The following is a 25,705-nucleotide window of genomic DNA, read 5'->3' as shown; positions in this document are numbered from 1 at the left end:
TTAGAAAAATACTGCATTGGGGTGCCTGGGTGGCTCAGCTTCATCTCAGCTCAGGTCTTGATCTCAGGGAGTTCAAGCCCCACATTGGGCTTGATGCTGGGCGTGGAGCCTACTTGAAAGAAAGAAAGAGAGAAAGGGAGAGGGAGGGAGGGAAGGAAAGAAAGAGAGAGAGAAAAAGAAAGAAAAGGAGAGGAGGGGAGAGAAAAGAAAAGGAAAATACTGTATTGCTTCTGATCTTAAGTTCTGTGTTGAGCTTACAGACATATACATGACTTTGTGGCTGCGTGTTTTTGCCTCTTAAAAGAGGAAACTTACATCATAGAAAAACTAAGAGAAGACTGTCATTTGATTTGTGAAGAAAGACTTGGGTCCTTCTCAGGGATACACAGGACTGGGGAAGTCACAGATTTCTCATACTAGGTTTTGATTCTATATGTTAAGAAGATGCCTGGTGATGTCTTGCTCTGGTTGGCCACCATCAGAGTAAAGGTGCGCCCTGTATTTGGACTTGTTGACTTTATCCAGAAGGGTTTCAGGGGTACTGATTTCAGATATTTCTGACCTCTTCAGGCTACTCAGTTTTGGGATCTAGCTTGTGGCATTGATTTTGTTCATTTAGTAAGCATTAAATGAATGCCTTCCCCTTTCAAGGTATTGCATCAAGTAGCTAGAGGACTTTCTAGAAGTTAAATATTGTCCCTGCTTCTGATTTATTTAAATCAAGCACGCATGCACAGACGTAATCACAATATGTGAACGCAGTGTGGGAGACATGCCATAAGCACCATTAAACATGCTTTGGGTGTTCACAGAGAAAAGACTTTTTTTTCAAGTGTGCTCCATGCCCAGTGTAGACCCCACTGTGGGGCTTGAACTCACAGCTCTTGAGATCAAGATTGGAGCTGAGCTAAGAGTCGAACACTTAACCGACTGAGCCACCCAGGCACCCCGAGAAATGACTTCTTAAGAAGTGGTTGTGTGAAATGTAGTAGGGTTTCCTTGGTAATAACCACGTTGTAGCACATGTGGTATAAATATTCATTGGAAAGAATAGGGATAGATTGACGGAGCCTTTGATGTGCTTTCCAGCCTTAAACAGCCAATTCTGTTTGCTTTCACTATATACTTGGCCCCTCAAAGATCATAGAATTGCCTAAGAATTGCCAGAAACACCCCAATTTGCAAGGTAACCGTGACCTGGCAGTAATCCAGGTTAAAAAATCCCATTAGGAAACTAAAAAAAGTAACATTTACCAAGTATGAAGAACAGAAGTGTTTGGTAGTATGTGAACCATATGGGAATTAAAAAGAGTGGTACCTTTGTGTAAATATTTCTATTCAACCAGCATCAGTCCATGTTTCCCCCTTGGCCTCTTTCATTTCATGCAGTGATACAGGCATTTTGCTTCCCTTCTGAGGCGCCCCCCCCCAAAGCCGTGTCACTGCTTGTGGACCTAGAGGATTAATGTAACATGGTCTTACCTCCGTGCCACATGTGTAATCTTCCAGAGAAAGAGGGTTAAGGGTGAAAATACCTTCCATGACATTCAGATGAGCATATTTAAAATACCCCGAATTTAAGCCTCACTCAGAAGTCAGAATAGGCCAGAATATTTATTATGTTAATCTTCATTATCTGTAGTTGGCATTCTGTCCTGAGTCATCAGGATTGACCTCTATTTAAGAGTCTTGAAAGCCTACTCCTGGTGTTAGAGTTGGGGTTGAACTGAGGTATAGTAATGAAACAGATTTTTCATGTGTGGTTCTTGGGTTTCTCTTGAAGGTAGTTGCAGAAGATGACTTCTGAAAGTATTTGAATAAATAGTAGAAATAATTGGAATAATGTATAACTTCCCAAAGTGGACACTGTGGGAAATATTTGGATGTATAAATTTGACTTTGACCTTTCATTTATTTGAGATACATACCCATACATATGAGTGTGTGATTCTTTTGCAGCATAGAACATGAAATCCCTTGCAAGGGGCATAGCGTCTGGGAAATTTTTACTCAACCCCTTCCTTGAGGCAGAAAAAAAAAATTGGAAAGGGAGATAGTGGAAAACTGTGAAAACTGCTTGAAATCTTTTTGAAGAAGGCTAAATCACTAGTAAAATGTACTTGGTTTGGAGATGTCCCACCATCCCCTCGGTCTGTTTGTAAAAATACAGAGCTAGGGGATCATAAGATATGCAATGGAGCCAGTTAAAGGTCTTTTCTGTTTATATTCCAGATTCTCTAACTACAGGAATCCAGAATCTTCCAGAAATCATTATTCTCAGTACAGAATCCTAGTGTCGGTAGGAACTGTCGTCTCTGTCATGCAGTCTGTACTCATTAATTTGCAAGGAGAGAATTTGAGCCCAGAGCGCTCAAAGGGTCTGCCATTGTTTGCCCAGCTGGTTAGTGGCAGAGCCTGAACCCTGGGCTCAGTCTTGTGGTAGTCCAACCTCGGCCTCAGAGATCAGTTCCTCAGTATCACAGCGGAAGCTGAGGCACCCTGTGAACCTCTCCCAGTGTTTCTGCTGATTCCCAGGCTTGTGCTTACTCTGCTGTGGACACTCCTCACATAGCAGCACCTTGACTGCTCAGTGACCTTGTGCTGTCTCGTGAAGTCGTGTTCTCCCCACCCTTAATGCTGAGAGAAAATGGAAGGGCACAGCTCAATCTGTGCCTGGAATCCTGTACTGTGGCTGACACACTGTGTGCATCTGCCGTCTAGGCCGGGTGACTCTGGAGCACGTCCTTCAGCACACTGCTGTCTCCCATAGATTCCAGGGTGCTCGTGGCTGGGCCGCGTGCGGGTCATGATGTAGGGTGATCTGGATAGATTTGAGCGTCCTACCTCCTTGTCTCCTCCTTTCCAGAGCATGCCATCTTCATAAATTCTGTATGCTTGTTCTGGGTTAGCTTCCCTGTAATATAATGAAAACTGTTGCCTACCAGGGCAAGGGGCCTTTAGTTCCAAACGAACCCGCATGAGTCACTCAGCAGTCCAATTAGTTGGATGATGTTTTCTGAATCCCACAGGAGATGAATGACTTGGAAAAGGAGGAACGTGGTGTTTGCCGTGTCCTTCGCTGGGGCCACATCCCGGTAGCTCTGGAAAAAGCTAAATTGTAGGATCCCCTATCCAATGCCCTTCTTCTCCATTTCGGTGGAAACAGTAACTTATGGAACATGTGCTTGTGGTCGGTTTCATTTCTGACATCATCAGTTTATTTTTTTGCCATCTTTCCTCATTATTTTGCCACCAGCCAAAAAGTCTGTCGTATTCATGTTCCCCATTGAATCATCTATAGGCTAAGTTCTTTTTATGCAGAGGGGCCTGGGGACAGAGAATAGGTTGGCATCGGGTCTCTCCCTGCCATGCTGGGCTAGTGGGTCAGCTCTAGGTCTTGTGAGATTGGACCAGGGCCCGGAGCATTCTGAAGGCTGAGGAGTGACAAGAAGCCCATGCAGTGTGTGATCTCCACTTTGTGGGCAGCAGGACGTTCATTCTGAGAGGCTCAGGAGTCCTCTCATTCCACCCTTGTGAGGCCAGGGACTGTGGGAAGCCACAGACAGGCTTGTCAGCAGAGAAGCATGGAAAGAACACACACACACACACACACACACACACACACGCCCGCCCGCACACACACAGTTATACGCACGCATTCACACACACACATGCACAGAGTCACACATACAAAGTCACACACACATGCACGCACTCACGCTCTTGCACGCACTCACACATATGCACACACGTGTGTGCGCGCATACAAACACACAAAACCATATCCATGCATGAGTTCCTTACTTTAAACATTTATAACAAAGATTTTACAATAAAGTATGCTGTTAGAATGTGGTCCTTCCCTGTAGGAGTTACTGTTTTGCATTTCCCAAATGAAATTGAACCTTTAATTTGCAGACTTACACTATTTCTTGTACCGAACGTTGTAAGAGAAACTCGGGATGCTGTGATGGACAAAATGAGTAAGAGCTGTCCCATCCCACAAGAAGCTCTGTTGGGAGAGATGAAGTAATGAAGCAGGAGCTGACACCTGGGTCATGGGAACTCTGAGAAGGAACTATCCATTGTTAAGGCCTGTCTGCACCAGTGTCCCTCCTACTGTTCACTTTTGGTGGCATTAAGTGCAATACTGCTGAAATGTTTCACTCAAGGGATTTTCCCGTTGACAGCATTGCTGGCCTTAAAATAGGGAATCAGTCTTTTCATTCCAGTTCCAGAAAGTGATGCATGTGTCATGATTGTTTGCCATGGAACAGTTCCTGTCCCTATCTCCACCATACACAACACAATAGGCTATGTTCCTTCCTAGGAGTCATTAGGTTTCCCTAATGGGATGATCTGAAGGAGAAAAATAGAGCTCTGGCCCTCCTCCCTCATTAGTGCTGAAACCTGGTGCTGTGTCTGCTTCACATCAAAGTCAGCAGATTGTTTTTCTCCTTGTCTGAGACTGTTCTTTCCTCCTGAAGTCAGGAAAAGAACTGAAATCCTAGTTTTCTTGACATGAAACTTGAATGTAGTTGCTATTGCAGCTGAATCCATTAAAAGAAATACCTGCAAGCTGTGAGAAGAGGTGTGTCAGGACTGGCATAGAATTGAACATGGACCGTGCTTTTGGGTTTGCTTTTGAAGTCAAAGGGTATGTGCTGTAGGCTTTGGGAAAGAGCTTGTCATTGGCGCAGCTCACCCTGCCCCCATGGTCCCTCAGGCTTCTGTGAAGCCAGTGGAGGTTCTTAAGAGATGCCAGACAATGGTGAGTGCAGACGTAGGGTCCTAATTAAAATGTATCTCTACCTATTCACTTTGGTTTTAGTCTCATACTCGGAGGTGCTATGGTTTCAGCGTCCCTGGAGGAGGAAGGGGTAGGGGTTAGCAAGCTCATCAGTGCTCACTGATGCCAAGTTTACTTATCCTTGTTTTGTATTCCTGATGAAGACCTCTCCTGCCAGGTTCTGTTTCTTGGCATGGCTCTCTGGGAAGTAGGATGGGTTAAACAAATAAAAACAGCAAAATAATGTGTGCCTTTTTAAGAATATGATCTCTAGGGGCGCCTGGGTAGCGCAGTCGTTAAAGCGTCTGCCTTCGGCTCAGGGCGTGATCCCGGTGTTCTGGGATCGAGTCCCACATCGGGCTCCTCCGCTGGGAGCCTGCTTCTTCCTCTCTCACTTGCCTGCTGTGTTCCCTCTCTCGCTGGCTGTCTCTCTGTCACATAAATAAATAAAATCTTTAAAAAAAAAAAAAAAAAAGAATATGATCTCTAGGGGCGCCTGGGTGGCTCAGTCAGTTGAGCGTCTGACTCTTGATTTCAGTTCAGGTGGTGATCTCAGGGTCATGGGAATTGAGCCCTGCCTCCGGCTCTGCACTGGGCATGGAGCCTGCCTAAGACTCTCTCTCCCTCTCCCTCTGCCTCCCACCCACCCATCCTCTGTCTTTTAATAAAAATAAAATGAATATGATCTCTGAATCAATCTTGTTTTTGAAAAGGCTTAGACACTCTGTGAGTTCTCTAATACAAGCCATTTGTTGGTGGATAAACATGAAGTTGCCTTTAAAGTGACTGATGTGAAAAGTTGCCTTGATCCTTCCGCTTCAAGACTAGTCAGTGGGAACTTGCAGCAGGAAGGAGGGAGGTAGCAAAAAGGAAAGGGAAGATGAAGGAGAACTTTCACTTGGGGGTGTGGGGGAGGGGAAACAGAAGGGTACCTGAACGTAAAAATCTCCTGAGAGCATCTGCAACTGACCAAGCTCTAAAGGCTTGAAACTAGGCAGCGGCTGTGGGAAGACCCAAGCTACCTGATTCTTATAGCAGTTGTTGGTGTAACTTCTTGTAATTTATCGCCCAGCATAGAGTGGGGAAGGTGGGGCTATAAAATGAGATTTTAATAAAAGAAGAAGAAAGGAGTAGCAGCCTCTTCTTCCTCTGGAGAGGATTTTATCACATAACCAACTTAGTCTGATAATGGGAGATAATTGTACAAATCCGTAAATAAGTAAAAAGTGGGACTTGTCAAATATTTTTAAAGGCAAGGCTCTCACTTTTAGATCTACACAGTTCCTCACAGGAAATGTCAGCAGCTCTTCTGCCTGAATAGAGGCGCTGGCTGGGCCATCGATAAGGTAATAGCACTTTATCAGCATTCATTTCCACAAAACAAATGTTCCTTTAGGAAGTTCTTTCTCATAAACAAATAGTAATTAAAACATTTCACGACTACATGCCATTGATTTTACATTTTAACAAGGTGACCTTTTCAAAGGAGTTTATCTCCGCCTGCCCCTTCAAAAAAGTATATATGTTCTGATGACCAAAGGGAGTAGCTGAACTGAGAGACAACTAGCTTTGGCAGAGAGAGAAAATTGTAGAAGTCTTCTACCACGTTTTTAACTTCTGTTGCCTAGAGTTGTGGCCTGTGGGTCCTCATATCACCTCCCCCAGGAGTGAAGACCCTCTCATAATTAGGTCAGAACACTGCCTCTCTATGGAACCTGTGACAAGTGAATCCTTTTGGAATGGCACAGTTCTCGGGGGCTGGACATAAAGCCTTCAGTGCTGGAGCTTTGATTTGGAAATCTTTGCTGCAGTATATTTCTGAAATGCCGGGGCATTTGGCTGGCAAACACTGAATACAGTTCGTCTTCCTCTTGATGTCTCAGAATTATGATGGCATCGTTAACTGTTATGTGACAGAAATGTACATCAGTGGACACTAATCCTGCTAAGTTGTACAGGAACTTGCGTTAGAAGAGTTACTTGCGTCAGCCTACCTGTCGGTCATGCGCCCCGTTCTCTCAAAAATGGAGTGAGGCCTCTTCAGCCATAGGATTACCTAGGAAGCGCCTCCCCACTAAGTCCGTTCACACGTAGATCATGGAAACAGCCTTTTCCTAAAGAATTTTATGCACCCGTCAGAAAACTGTCTTTGTTTTTTCATTCCTGCTGTAGATACTCTTAATTCATCAGCCCCATTCAAAATATTATGAAATTGTTTGGGCCTCACTTCCTCTGTAACTAAAGGCATTGGCTTTCATGCAGTCTCTTAAGCTAGAAAGCGTTCATCCCAGATTCCCCCCACCAGCCCCTAATTTTTTTTTTTGTCAAATTTAACCTGTCGCTTCAAACTCTGATTTACAGGGTTCATGTCCTCACCCTTTCTCACCTGGATTTGCTGGTTTCCTTTCCACTAATCTCTTTCTACTTTACGAACTCAGCAGTTCTTCAACTTCTTGGTCTCAAGATCTTTGTTATACTTTTAAACATTATCAGGAACTCCAGAGAACTTTTGTTTGTATGGGTTATACCTACAAATATTTATTATGCCATTAGAAATTAAAACTGAGACATTTAAAAAGTATCAATTCATTTATAATAACAATAACAGATCACCACTTGTTAATATGAAGACCATGTTTTTATGGAAAATAAGTACAAAACAAAATTAGAAGAGTGGCATTTTAACCTAATTGGTTTTATTATAACTTCACTCAGTAGAAAATAGTTGAATTCTCATAGCGCTTATGCATTTCACCTGTTACAATATGGTGTTTGGGTTGAAGTAAATAAAGAAAATCCAGTGTCACACAGATATATGCTTGTAAGAGGGAGGAATTGTCTTCTCAGATAATTTGGTATTTTTATTTCATACCGGATTAGAATTGACAGATGATATAGGCTCCTAAGAGTTATTTGCAGTGTGGAATCTGAAGTCCTATTGTTGAACTTTTTATCCTCTGATACATTAAAATCCACTGGTCTGCCTTGTACTTTAGTGGGTCTTTTAGACTTGCATGACTTTCTAACCTAATGGATCATTCATTTGGAAGGTACTGATTCATTGAGTAATATACAGCTCTTCCAAATGTTGAATGTTTTTTTCATTTTCAGTATCAGAAAAATCATCTTTGTTAATATTACCACCAGTCTTATCAGAAATGGCTTGAAGTATCAGTGAATTTGGCAGTTTCACAGTGGCAGAAACCAGTTTTCCAAAATTCTCATTTTCACTTGAAAGTCTGAATTTTATCATCGGTGATAAATATTGCCAGTTGTTTCTCTGGAAAGACAGGTTGACTTTGTTCATTTCTAAGAAAATACCCAAGTTCTGAATAAGCATCATTTGTTTGCCAGTCTTTCTTTCTAGTAAAAATGTTCCGTGAAAAAAGTGGCTAGCTTAGCCCACAACTTACAACAGTTGTGCAAGTGGATTTCCTCAAGATAACCACCCCACCTTGTATGCAGAGCATTTTCTGTATGCTTCCATTTGTCATGCAGAAGATTAAAGAGACATATGTACCTAAAGATTGACATGTAGTGAAATTGTGTGCAGCTTCATCAAGGACATTCTGTGTGAAGATATTTTTGTTTTTCCTAAAACTATGAGTGTATGGCAGTGAAGAATAGAATGACCACTAGTTCACTTTGGTGGTAACACTGCCTTGATTCTTGCTTGTTAAGGCCCATCGGCACAAGTATCAACAGAGCCCAAAGGGCAAATAACATATTAGCAGTGCCTTGAAAATAGTTGTGACCCCACAGATGCCCTGAAAATGCCTCTGGGACCCTCAGAGTTTTGTAGACCACACTTTGAGAACCACTGCTCTAGCTTCTGTTACAGATTCTTGCTAGAAGTAAGTCAAATTAGCACTTAAGTTTTTAAATTTATGGTGCGGCATACATGGACTTCACAGTCTGCGTCCTGAAGTTGCTTGTGTGGTCCCATCACCTTTGCTGTTCCGGCTGACAGTCCAGTGGCAAGCCACACCAGACTCCTCGTTTCCATTTAAATGTGCCCTTGCACTTGTTCATTGGTACTCTGCCTGATGCACCCTTGCTGTCTGTCTACCCAGGTGCTCTTTCATTCTTGAAGAAGTTTCTCAGGTGGACGCACTCTCCTAGCCCACACTAGAGCACAGGGCGCTGGAATCGTGAGGTGAGCCGTGCGCCCTGCTGCATGGGGAGCTCTCCTGCCTCCTGCAGCTGACTCTGCACAGTGACCTGCCACATTATCTCCCACATGTTGGCCATCTATAATGTTGGGTGCCTGGTGAGGATTTTGAAAGAAAACAGAACACAGGAAGAACTTCAGCAAGAGTGATTTCTACTTAGTTGATAATTGTCTGTGATACAGAACTTTACATAAGAGTATATTTACTCAATCCATTTATTAATTTCTCTCCTTCAGGGCACTGACAATCTTAAGTAGTTCCCTTTCTTTTAAAATCCTATTTCCTGGGGCACCTGGGTGGCTCAGTGGTTAAGCGTCTGCCTTCGGCTCAGGTCATGATCTCGGGGTCTTGGGATGGAGCCCCGCCCACATCAGGGTCCCTGCTCAGCAGGGAGTCTGCTTTTCCCTCTGCCTTTACCCCCTGCTTGTGCGTGCACTCTCTCTCTCTCTCTCGCTCACTCTCTCAAATAAAATCTTTAAAAAATAAAATAAAATCCTATTTCTTATTGCAATAGCAAATATATTTGGAGCTTTTTTGTTAGTGAGGTTAAAAACCTGATTTAATCAGGGTGGCAGAAGTTGAAATTCAAAGTCAGGTGAAAAAGAGGAAGCTCTTCTTTGTTGATAACCCATTAATATGAGTATTTAAGATTGAATCAAGAACTCTATGTAGAGTTTGGATAATTGCCTTTGTACTGAAACAAAACAGAGCAAAACTTCTTCAGGTTCCTTGGTGTGAGAATTGGAGAAGAGCCATTAGAATTCAGACCTTGGAAAACTGCACTTGTATGAAAGAAAGGCGGTAACAGTGAGCCGTGTTAGCTAAAGCTGCGCTCGTTGGAAAACCGGTAATGCCTGTTCTTATAGCAGCCTCATGGAGCAGGCAGAAGAGACATATTGTGATAGACTTACCTATGTGGCAAGTTGGAGGAACAGAGCAAAGGCCTCCTTATGTGTCCTTCTCAGTGCTGGGAGCTCAGGGGAGTAGCCTGATTCATTAGATGTATCATCCTTGACATAGCGAACGTCTTGTCAGTGCTGTGCAGTCTTCTGAGCCGTTGAACACATAGACACATGCACATCATTGAAGAAAGTACCAAATGCTTCCGTGAAACTTAGTGTTTAATAATTCACCATTTTGTGCAGAGTATGTTTTTTTTAAGTTTCACTGGGAACAGTTTCCTTTCTTCAGGGTTTGCGTTAAAAGCATTTATATTCCAAAAAGAGACATCTGAGTGTTTAGAAAGGTACTAGGTTACATCCGTATGTTGTTGATTATGAACAAATAAAAATCAATACGTATTTACTCCGACAGATCTTCAGAATGGCCTTACAGAACCTACCTCAACTGTAATTTATATTTCAAAAAGCCATTCAGGGTTTTTTTCACTGAGAAGTTCTTCTGCTTGCTAATTAATTTCAGATATGTCCTATTTAGTGACAAGGTCCAGCTATTCATGCCATTCGTTTGCAGTAAGTAGAGTCAATGCCTTTTCTCTAGTGTGTATCTCCGTGCCAGAAATCCATGGGTTATTCAGATTTATGAATAAAAGGAGCTTCTGCATCTTAGATTGCCTATACCAGCTTGATCTCCTCAGAAATGGGTTTACGTTCTCTGAGAGCTCTTCAGAGAGGTGGATACTTATTTATTCCTGTGGGAACCATTTGTTGATTGCTAAGGCCAGTAATCTATAGGAAATACAAGAGATAGGAGAGATCTTGTTCGAAGGGACTTGTACAACAGGTGCCCGGATTTAGTGTGATAATTGATGGATGCTGTCAGTAAGGTAGGAGTGCTAACGCAGTTCTGATGGAGTCAGCTTTTTGACTGAGGTGCTTAGTGGAAGCATCATGAATGTGATCGCATAGGAAGCGGTTAAAGACTTGACCAGTTTTGCAGAGATGGGGAGGACTGTGAGGACAGGACCGGGGACGTGGCGTCAGCCAAGTATAAAGTCTAGTCTGAACACTGGATCGTAAGGTGACTTGTGCAGCTGCAGTAGAAGAGTCTTACAGGAAGAGGTGAGAGAAAAGAGCAGAGAAGCGGTCATCGTGCTGGGCTTTTCTCCCGGAGTCACCTCTTAGAGCCAAACACTCCTTATCCCAGTGGGTCACTCTGGTATTTCAGCCTTCTGAGTGGGGATTGTTCAGGAACACTGTAAATTCGGTCCAAATTAGGCACTTGGGGATTGGCCAGGAAAAATCTATAAATATCTGTCTTTTCTTACTCCTTTCCCTTTGCCTCAGATGAAGAGCGTTTCTCTCCGCCCCCCGTCCCCCCGCCAAGCCTAATAACTCTTTCGCCTGAGTTCCCAGTCCTATCTTGACCTTTTTAAAGAACTGCTTCTCCATAAAATAACGCGGCATCGAGTTCAGTAGTTTCTTTGTTCTTAGCGTCTGGGGAGGCGACCTGCCTTCTCCACTTACCAGAGAAAAGAAGACTTTTCCCTCTCTCTGCTTCTTTTTCCAAGGATGCAAGTATCTTCAGAGGGAACCTAGTGATCTGATTCAAAGCAAAGGTGTTTGGGTCTTTAATTTCTAACTTGAGTCAGGATGTATCAGTTACTTGTTTTTTGTCTTCCACACACCCTTGTAGGTTGCCTTCAGTACCTCTTTCTTTCTTTCTTTCTTTCTTTCTTTCTTTCTTTCTTTCTTTCTTTCTTGGTGTAAATAAGGCAAAAATGTATTGATGATAATAAAATTAAAATATTACAGCAACTAACACTTAGTACTCGTGCCACAGGCACTTACAACATACTTTACATGTATCAATTCATTTATGCCTCGTAGCAACATTTTTCTTCAACACCTTGTCCTGATGGGTTTTCCTCCCATTTTACAGGTGAGAAACCAAGGAACAGAAAGGTCACATAGTGTGCCTGAGACAGTCTAGCTGCAGGGTTGATCTTTTTGACTGTCATGCTGGAGAGTCACTAGCCAGTTGGCCACCCCTTCATTTCTTTCATGTACATCTTGGCCTGTGTGGATTTCAGTAAAGGGCCATCCCCCCAACCCCCAAATATATTTTTGTGCTAACATCTTTTCTGACTGAGGTAAACAGTTATGCTGTACTTCCTTAAAAATGTGCAGAACATCAAAATACCTGTTTTAGTTGAATAAAATTCTCAAATACAAGCTCCAGATAGTAGTCTCTAAATGAGCAAAACCAGATTTATTCTTTTGGGAATGAGCAAAGGCCAAAATTGACCTGGCAGTCATGTTAAAAAGTAGGGGATTTTTTTTTTTTTTCTTGAAGGATTTTTCTCTTTTCCCTTTGTTTTGTCTTTTGGACAATTGATAAAAAGAGCAAGTTATACCTCTATATTTTTTTGGAAGGCATGACTGTATGCGGTGTGTGTTTGCCTGGAGGGATGAGGGAAGTCTTCCATGGGAAGCTGAATCATTTCTTGGCTTGTCTGACTGAGTGACTATATTAGGGCTATTCTTTTTGCCATGAAGTGAAAAATAAGAAGAGTAAGTTGAGTAATTTCCTCAAGTAATACATTTGCATTTCATGTGGGATACAAAATTTTCCTAAGGGTATGGTTATTTTGAACGTGAAGTTTTCGTGTCTGACCAGGGCTTTTATCCTCTAAATTCAGAAACTCTTTTACACTACCCACCTTTTTTGTATGTTAACACTGACCAAAAAATTTGTTCTCTTGTTAAGTAACTAAATCTGGTCAGCCATTGGAAAAGTCTGAGGATTATGACTGTGGTAATAAATGAGTACATAATCAGTTAGTCATCCAGCCCTTGGGTGTCTGGTGCCATTTTTAGCACTCCACAAAAGAAACCGAAGAAGTGCCTGTTGCCTTTAAGGAACTCACCATGTACTTAGAATCAAAGTAAGCATCAAGGAACAATGTAGGGCACAACTCTGGAAAGTGAGCGCATCAGAGTTTAGGACTATTGAGGTTCAAAGGATAGAGTTTTAAGGTGGGTTAGAGTAGGCAGAGAGATTCCCTAATTAGGAAAATAGGATTTAAAGGGTGGATTTTGGCTAAGGTGGAGTGATAAGGTAGGGAATTCTATAAGCCACAACTGCTCCTAAGAGCCAGGAGCGTTGAGGTAGGAAGAACCAAGCCCTAATGGTGGAACCTTAAGAGACTAGCTGGATAGCTGTCTTAGGGAATAGTAGCGAGTAAGACTGGATGAGACCATGGGGCAGTATGACATCCAGACGAGGGGAATTAGGCTTGATGAGGCCAAAGATTTTTGTAGTGTCTTCCTGAATTACAGCACAAGCCATACGGCTTCTTTGCTCCAAAGTCCTTGCTGGCTCCCACTTGCCTCTGAATAGAGTCTGTACTTTTTGGCATGACATCACACGCTTTTACAATCTAGGTGGTTAATGCTTTCCCAGGCTAATGCTCTAGCACTCCCCTACCGGATTTGACACATGTAACTAGACAGTTTGGCTAGGCCTCCGTCCTACCTGCCACTCATCAACATCTGTGCCCTCACTGACACTCTTAATGGCAACACCCACCTTCATGGAATTTTTCTGCCTAATTAGTTCAGCCAGAGATCTCATTCCTGTGCTGGAATTCTGCATTTCATTTGTACTACCCATGCAGTCTTATGTTTGTATTTCATGCTTTTGCCCCTTCCTTGAGGTTCCAGGAATGTCTCATCCATCTTCATAGCTCTTAACACCTTGCAGAGCACCATAAGTACAGCAGGCACTTAAATATTTGTTGAAGGGATAAATGAATTTTGTTAATATTCACTAGTTCACTGCTAACTGGCCATGACATGCTAGTGATGACAAAATCCCATTAGGAAATTCTGGTCAGTAAATGTCAGTGTTGTTTCCCTTGATCTCATTGCCTTTGTTTTATAGAATGAGGTTTGTTTCTTATTTCCATTTCATATGGAAAGGGAGTCTCTTACTTGTTGGCTGTTCCCTTCTTTTTCCATTTCCTTGCCAAAACACTGTCCACCCTGCTTCCCTCCTCTAGCTGTTATGAAGCCCTTGTCCATATTCCTAACCACGATAGCAGTGTGTGCACTCAAATTCTGTTGTGGTCTCTATGACCTCTTTCCTCTCTCTTGGAAAGAAGTGAAAGTACACAAAAGAACAGGCATACACGTTGTGTAGAACTAGCTTTGTGTTAATGGTCCTTTTTCTCTGTTAATGCTTCATTTACTTCTCAGAAAGTTTTTTTACACTCTAAAATATTTATTACCAGGTTAGCAATCCTATAGCAACCATTGTGGAAGGATTCACTAAGATGCTTTCTCTAATAGGAAAAATATCTTAAGAGACAGCTAGGAAAAGTTGAGTATACAGACGGAGCCTGAATGTTTCCTTGTGAAATGGTAGAATATTTAAATCCAGCTCTCATCACTCTGCTACCCCAGAGCTTCCCCTACCAGTCCATAAAAACGTTAGCAAAATCCAGATCCTTAACTTGCTTGACCTTTTTACAACACTTGATATTGTTTACCGTTCTTTCAACGATATGTTTCCTTCTTTTAGTGTCCCTGGTGTCCCATCTGTGTGTTGATTCCTAAATCTGAGTGCGCAATGCCAGCCATTCTCCTGGGCTCCACATGTACACGCTCGCCTGCTTACCAGGGCTCTGCTTGGATGTCCCTGAGATCCTCGGATTCTCTGTGTCTAAAACCGACTGATGATCTGATCTCTCCCTGCCACCTCCGTGTGCTCCATTCCACTGTTTATGTGGTTGCCCAGGGCAGAAGCCCAGTCAAACAACACTTCTCTGTCCCTCTCACCTCCCAACCCCAGTGCCTGTTAAAGATTCCCACTTTCTTTTCTTGGTCTCCACATTCATCACCTGAATTCAGACCTCCCTTCCACTCTCATCCAACATCCGTTACGTCTCCCTGCCTCTTGTCTTCTCTCTCCTGTCTATTGAGCATGCTCTAGAAAAATGGTATTTTTGAAATGCAGAGCTGATCGTGCCTTTCCCTAGCCAACAACCCTTCAGTGGCTTTTTCTTGTTGCAGTGAGTCAGACTTCTCGATATTAGTAGCGTGTTCATCGGGAGCTGGCCTTTTCTGCTCCTCAGGCCTTGTCCTTTGTCACTTGCTGTTTCTCACTTCCGGGCCTTCGCACCCGATCCTCTGCCAGAATTTCTACACAGAATGCCTCTGGAGCTCTCCATCCCAGGGCTCCCTGCAGCGCCACGCACGCACCTCTCACCTGGTTAGTTCCTACTCCTCCGTTGGGCCTCACATTAGTCAGCATCGCCACAGCAGGCCTGTCCTGGCCCTTGGAGCGTGTTACATCTCCAGGCAGATGGTCTCTAAGAGACGGAGTGCCCTGGGACTCCTCTGTTCGACATTTCTCGCATATTATCATAACTCCTTCATGTCTCATTTGCTGCTGTATCTCCAGTGCCAGGCATGGGTGGTCCGTAAATATCTGTCTAATTCACTTCACTTCCCGAAAAGCTTGTTGAAGGTTTAGGTCAGTGACATGTGAAGTTGTAGTTACAATCACAACAACACGATGAATTTTCCATATGAAATTTCTTGGTTTAAGTTACTACCGATATTAAATTTGCCATTTTTAGCATTCCGAGCATTCCCTGTTTTTAAAATACTGTATCTTAAAGCTATAGTCTTTGGAAAAATTTGAAAATTCTACTTAAAAATACAAAATATTTGGCATAAATAGGTACAATTTATTATATGTTAATTATACCTCTAAAGTTGCTTTAAAATCATTGAAGTGACGGGGGCACCTGGATGGTGCAGTTGGTTAAGCATCTGACTCTTGATTTTGGTTCAGGTCTTGGTCTCCGGGTTGTGAGATCGAGCCCCATGTTGTGCTCTACGCTCGGTATGGAGTCTGCTTAGAGTTTCTCCCTCTCCCTCTGTCTGTCCCTCCTCCCCCTCCTCCTCCTCTCTCTCTCTCTCTCTCATGTAAGTAAATCTTTAAAAAAAAAAAAAATCACTTAAGTGATAACTTAAAAAATATTTTTCAAGGTCTACCTTACCATCTGAAATAGAAGTTATGATCAAAAGTTTAGTCTGAACCTCGTGCTTGTAAATGTATATATACAAACTGTTTGGGTGGGGGAAATAGTAGAAGTGTATTTGAATGACTCTTTAGTAGAATAGTGCGTTGAAGAACAAGAACGTGTGGAGGGTGAATATCCTTTTTACTCTTAATGCTTTGGGGGGAAAAGAGGTATTATTACTTAGTTACTTTGCTCAACCAAAAGTTTGCAGTTTTAGGATTATGAAGTTGGTAAGATTTCTGCATGTGAGAATTCTTACACCATTATGAGGAAAAACTATTAAAGTAGCTTTTGTTTCGTTTTGTCAGTGCTGCACTGTGATACAGTCATAGTGATCATGCTAAAAATAAATGTTGCTAGAAGATTCAGAAATAACAGTGAATACGATTTATGGTTGATCAGATATGCCTGTCTTGGGATCTGGTTTCAGATCGAGTGCGTACACACAGAGATGATTATCAAACCGTATGCCGCATGGGCAGTGTCTCCATTCTCCTTTTGATAGGGTCACTAGACAGGCTGAACAGGAGAACGCCATCGATCTGGTATGTATGAATTTTGGCCAGAAATGTTACAGATTGTTCCATATAGTAAAGACGATGAAGAAGTGGGACTCATGGTTCGGTCATTGTAACTGATGGCATAGGCCTTCATCCGGGGTGCTGGCTGACGCATTGCCGTCATTCCAGGGGAGGCTTTCTAGGGGCACACCTCTGGGCCTCTGTTGTTAGCCTTGCTTCAGCTCTACTGATGGCACAAGGCTTGGAGGAGGGACAGCTGCTACTTCAGTGAAAGAATCTAGATTCAGCATGCTGTGTTTACGCTAAAATTGATAAATGAGAATATAGAAGGGAAAGATGTAAAGTAGGTTTTTACATAAAATCACAAGGTTATAGTATGGAACGTTTATTACAGTATGGAGAAGACCTGTTTTGAGTCCAACAGAAAAGGTACGGGAAGTGAACTTATTTCATCAGAGGCATATATCCTTGTAGTAGGGTTGGGATTCGTGTTAAGACGGCCCGTTTGATCTTAATCACCCCAGGGTTTGCAGTCACAAGGCTGACCAAGAGTCACCAGCCAGCCAGCAGTTGGGGGAACTGTGATCCAGAAAAGAAGCTCTGAGAGGGGTGGTGAGTCGTGATGGGTATCTTCAAATATTTGAAATGCTTCCTCAGCATAACTAATGGTTGTCCCAACGAGAAAAAATAGGGTTAGTAGACCCGTTCATTCTGAGGAAGACCTAGCTCGCAGTCACCAGCATTCAGACTCAAGTCTCTGTTGGATGCGTTCACTCTGATGTTTGTAATGTATTACTAGAGTGAGAAGCTGTTAAGAAAGGGAAATGTTCAGTATTAAAATGTTGACAAAGCAGTTGAGTCTGTTTAATGTAATGGGACACTTTCTACCTGTGCTTTCTAAAATTAGGAACGATTTGTCATTTTTACTGAAGAAAAAGTTTTTCGATCCTTTGGCATTTGAATAGAATCAGATATGAGAAAATTGATATGAGTAACAAATTCCAAGTTTTCTTTCCTCAAATTTTAACTTACATTTTCTCAGCGAGAGTTTCATTTCATTAACTTTGGGGGATTACTCAAGGCGGGATAAGATGCGGAATGCAAGGAAAGAAGATGGACAGAATTGAGTTTAAAGGAGGCTCACGTCAGCCGTATGACCCTACCCAGCCGACCGCAGCTCTGAGCGCGCCTCTTCCTCAGCTGCAAGGTGGGTGCTGACCTTACAGCTTTTGAGGGGGAATCACTGAGATTGTACAGCGGAAGCGCCTGGCGAACAGCGAGTACTCAGTACGCGTTGTTATTAATCAGTCTTGCCCCAGGAGAAGCTATCCTCCCACTGCTTTTCCACCCAAAGTTACGATTCTGCCGTCTGTCTTTCTCCCCACTCCGTTTCTTTCACCAAGCTGTTGGCAGTTTTAGTAAAATTCAGCATTTGTGGACTTGTGCCTACTGAGACCTGTTCCCCGGGAGGAGCAAAAGTTTGCAAGGAGACAGTTTTAAGGCTTTGTTGTTATTGTTCTTATGGTCTTCATCTTAATTTCTTTTTGCCATTGTTAATTGTGGTCAGATAATTTGCTGCTACCAGCCGAGCGGTCTTCAGCTTTTCTCCTTGCGAAGGCCATAAGGGGCGAAAGCAGAGTCGTTGCTTTGTACCACCCACGCCAAGTGGACAAGAACTGCTGCTGGGCTACCTGCCAGGCCTTCCTCTTCTCCTCTGCCTTTTTCACCTTCTTGGAACCTCCAACTCTGTAAGTCAGAGAAATGCCTGGGGGACCAGGACAGTAGGCCTCCCTCTCCTGGGCCAGTAGTGCTCAAACACCTCAGTTGAAATTAAAAAGGAAATCCCAAATGGAAACTGTGCTTTTGCAGCCATTGTAAATAATTTCCTTCTTTCCTGTCTCAATTAATCAACCATCGTACGTGAAGGAGTCTGTTATTCCGAGCAGACCAGAATTGCCCAACTGGAGGTAAAGTGTTTTATCTATATTCTAGTAAGTTTTGCTACCAGCAAATGGGTAACTCTGCGTGACTCACGATTTTTAAGTTAATGAAATTACAGATAAATGAAAATTAACTGTGGTAGACCTTTCCTTCCTTCTGATTTCATGTAAAAAGTGGAGGAGGAAACCATAGTGACGCAAGAATACACTACATGTTTTCTACAGCCGATTTTGAGAGAATTTCTCAATTCCTTTTTCTTTCTCCTCTGCATCTGCCCATGTCCTGTGAGCTATATGGCAGGTGATAAAGATTTCGTAGTCTCAGGCTGACCATATCCAATCAAGAAGGAACTTCCTATCGTGCCCTGTTGTTTTTCAGTTCTGGAAACCTGGGTCCAAAGAGTCCAACTCATCATCTCACATGGCTCAGTGAGACAGCAGCACACCTAGGAATAGAAAGAACCCTTGATTCTTACCCTGGTACCTTGTGCTTCCTGCAGAGACTGAATTGATCATTGGGAGGGGTCAGTGAGCGGGTGCCCAGTCTCATGCTGCTGCTTTAAGTTTGCTTTGGAGACGTAGACTAACCCCCCTCCGCCACCCCCCTGCCTCCCGCACCTCCCCGGCGTGCTTACTTGCTTTTGGGCGTTCTGTTTGGGTCTTTAGCATCCCCACTAGGTGGTGTCCTAATTCAGAAATTTGACTGTGGGGCCTTGAGACTGGGCTCTGCCCGAACTAAACAAAAGGAGCTGAATAGAGTTGACCCGTAAGAATTGTTTCAATAATTTGGACAAGGTGTTAGATCTTGTAATTAAATAAATCAAGGGAAAATTTAATTCGTGAACAGAAATGCTGTAGTTGAATTAAAATGCATAAAATATTTTCCTACTTCATTTTCTGGAATCTTTAAGAACATATGTTGGGCCTGTGGTACGAACAGAGTAAAAGCACTGGTTGCTTCTGTTGAAGAATTTGGGACTCCTTTTGTGGATAGAGAGTGGGATGGAGGACACAGAGGGAAGAGACGATTAATCTTGTAAATAACTACTATGGGAAAAGGCTGTAAATAATAAATATATTTTACTACTCGTTCCCAAAATTAAAAGAAAGGGAGAATGTTCTCAAAACAAAAATTCGTAGCTCTCAGCTCTGGTTTGGATATAAAATGATTGGTTGCTGTGTTTCAAAATCCTAACAGAATAACTGTTCAGTGGTTCCAGATGTTTTTGATAAAAACTTGGAATTGTCACAGCAGCTGCCAAAGCACAGGACTGTGGATTCTGTCTTCTGTGGAAAGTGCTGAACAGATCCAGAGGAGAAAGCAAAACAGACTCTTTCTTCCCCCCACCCAGAGTATGTATTCCCTACCCAATACCCTATGTATTCTACAAGAAGGAACTGACTACATAAGGGCAATTCCAAATCCTTGTAGTAGGTTTATGTGTGCAGAAGGAGTAGGAATCCTAAATTTCCAGCCTCTGGCACAAAGTCAGCAGATCGTCAGAAATAAAAAGGTGAATCTGTAGGTCCCAAAACATTTCAGACAATTACTTTATTTTGAAACCGGTCTCTCTTTAGTTACATAAACATCTTGAGGACAGAGACCATGTTATTTGTTTGCCTGCACGGCAAGGCACAAAATATCTGTTAAATTAATATAGATTATCTGCGCTTAAGTCAGTAAGTACTTAGACGAGGTTGGGAATAGGAAGGCTGCATGGTGACTAAAGCATCTCTGATCCCCTGAGAGATGCCTGGGAACCTTGGAAGCAGGAAACATTTGCTTCTAATTAAAACAGAAGGGAGTGGCGGGAGGAATAAACCATGCGGAGGAAGAGGGGAGCCGGCCTTGTGTTCGTATGGTGAGGAGGGGGTTTCTGAATTACAGCTTGATGGAAGTTCATATACAGAGAAGGTGATAAACTAGCCATTTTCTCAAACCCTAAAGCCTAAAGGGGCTTCCAACTTGTGCTCTGGACCACAGAGTCTCAAAGTATTTGTAAAACCCTGGCCAGGTTCCCGCCCTTTTGGTAAGTCTGAGCAAGAACTTTATTTACAACTTTTTAATCTCTCCTAATTATCGTGTTTCTACTGTTTACCATCCTCACTCTAGTGAAAAGCAACATCTGTTTCACTGTTCATGTTGGTAACATCACAGAGCAGGGCTCACTGGGGGTGTGTGGGGAGGGGGAGGCAGTCCACCTGCCTTGGATGACAGTGAGGGGTGAGGATCGCGGCTCTGCGTTGGGCACAATGAGGGCTGCAGTGTAGTAATAGGCGAGGAAGACGCTCAAGTTCTCATAGGGTTTGCTGCATTTCCCTCCTTTGGCTGGTGAGCAACGTGAACGCCTGGCCTGAGGAAATGGTGACTCATCAGACCTTCTCCACCCCTTTTATAAAACTCCTGAAAAACCTTGTCACCAACTCTGTTTGAAATACTGACAAATTTAAGTACTAAATCTCTTTTCTTCCTCTCCCCTGTGGTATCTGAACCCCCTCATTCACACTCTTCAGATCTGGCTAAGGACTCCCTGGTCCCTTGAGGAAAATGGTGGCAGCCTAATGCTCCTAGAAGGACCAGATCTTATTCTTTCCTTTCTCCATTCTTTTCCCCTTTTTGCTTCCTTCAGTTCCTTTTTTCCGCTCCCAGATCACTTGGGAACCAAACTGAGAGTGTGTCTGAAGTAAGAGGATGAATTCCGGAGTAGGCCCCCCACCGGAGGCTGTGGCACAGGGCGGGGCTGGGGGGAGGGGGTCTCAGCGTGAATGAAGTGACAGAGCCAGGCAAAGGCTCAGGCTCAGCGAGGGCACATGAAGGCCCCGAAGGGGGAGGCTGTCCCAGCCCAGGTGACCCTCCTCACTCAGAAGTATTGACACATGGACCCATTCATTCTACTCCTTTTCTCTTTGTCTTTAAAAGCCCCTTCCGTCCCTCACTTTCTCCCCACCCACCCCCTGCCCCACAAAAAAAAAAGCGCAAAAAGATGAACTCTTGATGATTTTTAAACCATGTCAGGCACTTTTGTAGCCACTTCTGGATCCTAGAGACATAGCCCTGCAATACTTGGCGGACATTTTTCTCATATTAAATCACTGGTTTGCATTTGGCAGGGAGCTGCGGTGTGCGCCTTGGGTAGTTTCAGTTTTCTGTACTTCGTGGAATAGATAAGTATGTTGTACTTGCTCGTGATGTTTGGGATGACATCTGCCCCCCTTTATTATCGTGTTGCTCCGACATCAAAGCATTCGAGTTGCATCTTGCAATGCCTGACAGAGCCTTTTTCATGGGGGACAGTGAGAAGGAGGAGGAGGAGGAAGTGGGTTGGAAAAGGAAGCCTTGTTTTTCTCTTCTCCGTCTGTGGATGAATCATGTTCCCACTGCAATTAGGTTTTCAAACCTCCAAGGCTGCTGGTGCGGAGCTAAAAGGGCAAGTAGTGACGTTCCTGAGGGTGAGGGAAAGGGGGGGTAGGGAAGGGCCAGCGCCCAAGAAGGGAGGAGGGAGTCGAGCAGGAGGAGTGGTCTTTTTCTTTTCGCCTTTTCCTCTGCTGTCATTAGAGATTTTCAGCTGAAATCAGAACCAAGCCCTACTGCGTGGTAAGCAAGAGGCTGACTCCAAAGACTCTACTTTGAACAAAATCTCCAAGCTTCTACTGGTTTTTATTTTTGTTTCCTGTAAAGGACACATTTACCTTCCTTGTCTTTTTTTTTTTTTTTTTTTTAACCAAGAACAGAATTTAATGAGAGAATGAGAATGTTTTCATGCCATCCCTTCGAAATAGAGTTGTCTTACCTTTTTCTCTCTTTCGCTTTTCCTGACAAAGTGCATACCGGATTTTTATTGCCTGCTTTGGGTTTTTCCCCCACGTGCGTCGGCCATTATGCTTAGCCGGTTCATTCTTAGTTTTTCTCCTGGAGTTGTCGCCAGTGATGGAAACGCTGTGTGCTTCTCTTTCGCTCAAGATCTGCCTGAAGTACAGCATCAGGAGGTACTTACTGTTTATAGTATGAATTACAGATTTACCACTCCAGTGCTCTGAAGTTGCCAGAAAGTCTTCCATCCGTTCAAGGAACTGGATTCCACTTGGTTTCTTTTTAATCAATTTTGGACCCTTTGAGGGTTTTGTAGAGAAGGCACAGATCTCCAGCTCAGCGTGAGAAATTGGGAACTCTGGACTTGGGGGAGTGCAGTTTGAGCAAAAATGTATGAACGGCATAAGCGGCGCTATAGCCTGTGTGACATCTCCAAGGTGGACAGGACTGTGGATGTGGTGCTGCTGAAGGTAAGGGGCCGCGCTTCAGATGTCCCAGAGCCCTCAATCTCCTTTATCTCTTCGCATCCATAACTGAGGGCCCGGCTGCCCTATATTGGGAGAAAGGCTGAGAAGATGTGTGAAAAGTCAGGAGCGCAGGGGTGAGGTTGGTGATTTTAAGGTCCTGAAAAGAATATCTGAACAGAGACGATGGGGGGCTTAAGAGTCAGTATTGAGCCGCACTTACTGTTGAAATGTCATTTTGTTTGTTTGAAAATGCATGCTTAAGCTCAGGAGAACCTCATACTCTTGAAAATCACAGCGGGAGAAATTCACGTTCCGAGTTGCTCTTTCCTAAGATGCCTCTGTCTGTCCCTCTGTCCCTGTTCCCCATCCCCTCATCCTCTCCTGCTTCAGCCCCACCCATCTGGATATCACTCTCTTTTGGTCTCCTTTTCTGCCTTTTCTCTGTCTTTTGTCTGAATCTTTTCTATCTGTTGTCTTCTTCTGTCTCTTGCAGCTCTTCAGGGGCAAAATGGACATTTATTTCCTTTGGAAGGGTCTCCAACTTATTTATTAAAGTTGCAAAGTGATGCTTCTGCCTTGGTTTGACTGCTTTTCACAGACTGTTGATAGCTGTATTTGTTTTCTTGGCGTTAGTGATGTTGGGTGTCTAAGCAGGATGGGGGTGGAGACTCTGAATAGCTAATTGCTCACAGAAGGCATCCTTGAATCTAAAATTAGTAAGGACCCCTCCAGCCATAAGATGGGAGTCTGGGAATGTTGGACGACTCAAGGAGCACTTTTTGGAAGTTAGCAGTTTTCTGGCAAAGGCAGGGGAAATTGGAAGTGAACCAAGTGCTTCACGGATGCCAAAGGAACCTCAGTACCTGCACTTGTGAAAGCATAAAGCTAGCGGAGTGTAGGCAGAGTGGTAATGTATTGCCTTGGTCAAGGAAATTTTGGAACTGTGTTATCAATTTATCAATTCAGTTTATTACTTGAGACTTCCCAAATTTTTTCATTGGCCCGTTGAGGCCAAGAAATGGGTCTAGAAGGCTAGACACAGAAGCCAATGAAATACCACCTTGGATGAGGGGCCAGGTGTAGGAGTTGTGATTTGTGGTAGAATGGTGTCACGGTCCCTCCTAATTGCTGTTGGGTACTTGTCTGACTTGCTAGGCCTAGTCTGAGAGCAGTTAGGGACTTGGCATTTTGAACTTGTTCTAAGATGTTATTAATTTTAGTTTCTCCAAAATCTGATTATCTCTGTGAAAGCACAGTAGTGTTTTAAAATTTTTGTCCTCATATAATGTATTTAGGAGAGCCCAGTTTTTAGGACCTTTAGATGCTTGACTTTTGGTGATCTTAGATTTTACTTGTCTAGGGGAAGAGAAAGAAGGAAAAAAGGGAGGGTAGAACATCCCAGTCTAGGGGTCACAGGGAATATCATACATTTAAAATAATCCTTAAATGTGTAGTACTCAACACTCTAGCTGGGAAGGAAAGCCTTTACAAGTAGAGCTAAGTCAGCATGGGCCTATTGGCCTCAGAGATGCTGTTTTACAGTTTTAACAAAACACTTCCATGTACGTTATTTCATTTGAGACTTCTGCTCGGGCCGCAGCTGTTCTCTCCACGCCGCCCCCCACCATGTTCATATGAAGAGCAGAAGTCTTCTCTTGCTCTCTGGAGCCATGGTGAGGAGTATGAAGTACTGGACTGACAGAGATGTGATTTTTTTTTTTCCACAAGGCCACAGCTAATGAAGGATAGAATTAGTTTTTTGGGTGAATTTGTTTGTATTCTTTTTTGGTTTTGTTTTGTACCATGCTGCCCAACTGTATAATGAAAGAGTTTTACAAGAGAAAACTTCACTTCTCAGAAAATAGGCATTGATTACAAATAAGTAAACACTAGGAGTCCTAAAAATAGTGTGTTTGAAATAAGACAGCTAACTTTCAGGTAAATTTTTTTGCTTTGGAGACAGAAGGTGACATTGTTGAGAGCTATCCATTAAAACAGTATGAGTGACCCATTTGATGCCAGCAACGGCGCTAAGTCCAAGGGGTACACTGTTCTTTAAAATCCTCCTATTGCTCAAAAACAGACAGTAAAGAGAGAAATTAAAAGGTAGGAATTACTATAAGTGATTTGACAGGAATTCGCAGCAGGCTATGTATCTTTTAGATAAAAGATGTTTCTGAAGTGCTGCCTCCAGAGGCTGGAAAGATGCCCGCTCTACCGAGGGAAGGTGTCCGGCGAGAATGAACAGTTAACTGCCCAGGCCCGGAGGTACTCGGGGTAGCAGTGGCCAGGCCACCGTGACGGGGCCACACTGAGTAAGCAGAGAACCAGTATTGGAAGAGTCATAAGTAGGACCGAGGAAAGGAGGGCCTTGACGGCCAGGAGGACTTGGCTTTGTTTGGATATGTTACTTCTCAAATCATGTTTTGAAAAGATCCTTCTGGTGGTGTGGGAACGAGTTAGGCCACCATTGTGGCAGCCCGAGGCACGGTAACTTGGTTTTGTGGTCTCAAGTAGGAAGAAGTGGAGGGATATGAGATCTGGGCATTTCATTTTTACATTCCTAGTGTTTGTCTCATTTTACAGCTGGAAAAACAGATTGGGGTAGTCAGTAATTTTCCGAAGGTCTCACAGCTTGTGTGTAATAGGTAATAGGATGCAAACCCAGATCTGATTGTTTTCAAAGTTCATGCTTTTTCTTGCTATTGTAGGTCTCCTCTTCGAGTCAGCAGTGCCTTTTGTTACCTGAATATGTGAATCAGTTTTCATATAAATACATAACGTGTTTCTTTTCTATTTTAGATGTTAGGGGTTTTTATTGTTGTTTTCTTTTTTTCCTTTTTTTTTTTTTTTTTTTTTCTTTTAAGCAGGCTCCATCATGGGGCTTGAACTCATGGCCCTGAGATCAAGACCTGAGCTGAGATCGAGTCAGATGCTAGACTTTCTTATTGGAAATAGTCTTAGAATCTGTCTTGATCGCCTCCTTCCCAGGGCAGGAATTCCTTCCATAA

At 43.2% G+C, this 25,705-nt stretch overlaps 1 protein-coding gene across 11 annotated transcripts in view; it reads left to right on the top strand.

The window, feature by feature from the left end:
• Positions 1-25,705, top strand: part of AKAP13 (A-kinase anchoring protein 13) — a 323,926-nt gene that overhangs the window by 187,892 nt on the left and 110,329 nt on the right. The window contains exon 1 of one of the 11 annotated variants that reach the window (XM_045813175.2): positions 21,921-22,697. The exons of the other annotated variants lie outside the window; for them this stretch is intronic. Within the exon in view, the coding sequence (XP_045669131.2) occupies positions 22,617-22,697 (81 nt within the window). The 5' untranslated portion in view covers positions 21,921-22,616. Of the gene's footprint in view, positions 1-21,920; positions 22,698-25,705 lie in introns of those variants that run through there. 11 annotated transcript variants of the gene reach the window in all.

Source organism: Ursus americanus, chromosome 28 (genome assembly GCF_024610735.1).
Source record: "Ursus americanus isolate L20-20 chromosome 28, mUrsAme1.1.p, whole genome shotgun sequence".
Lineage (NCBI taxonomy): Eukaryota > Metazoa > Chordata > Mammalia > Carnivora > Ursidae > Ursus > Ursus americanus.
The sequence above is the reverse complement of the archived record's forward strand: the minus strand, read 5'-3'. Positions and strand labels throughout refer to the sequence as shown.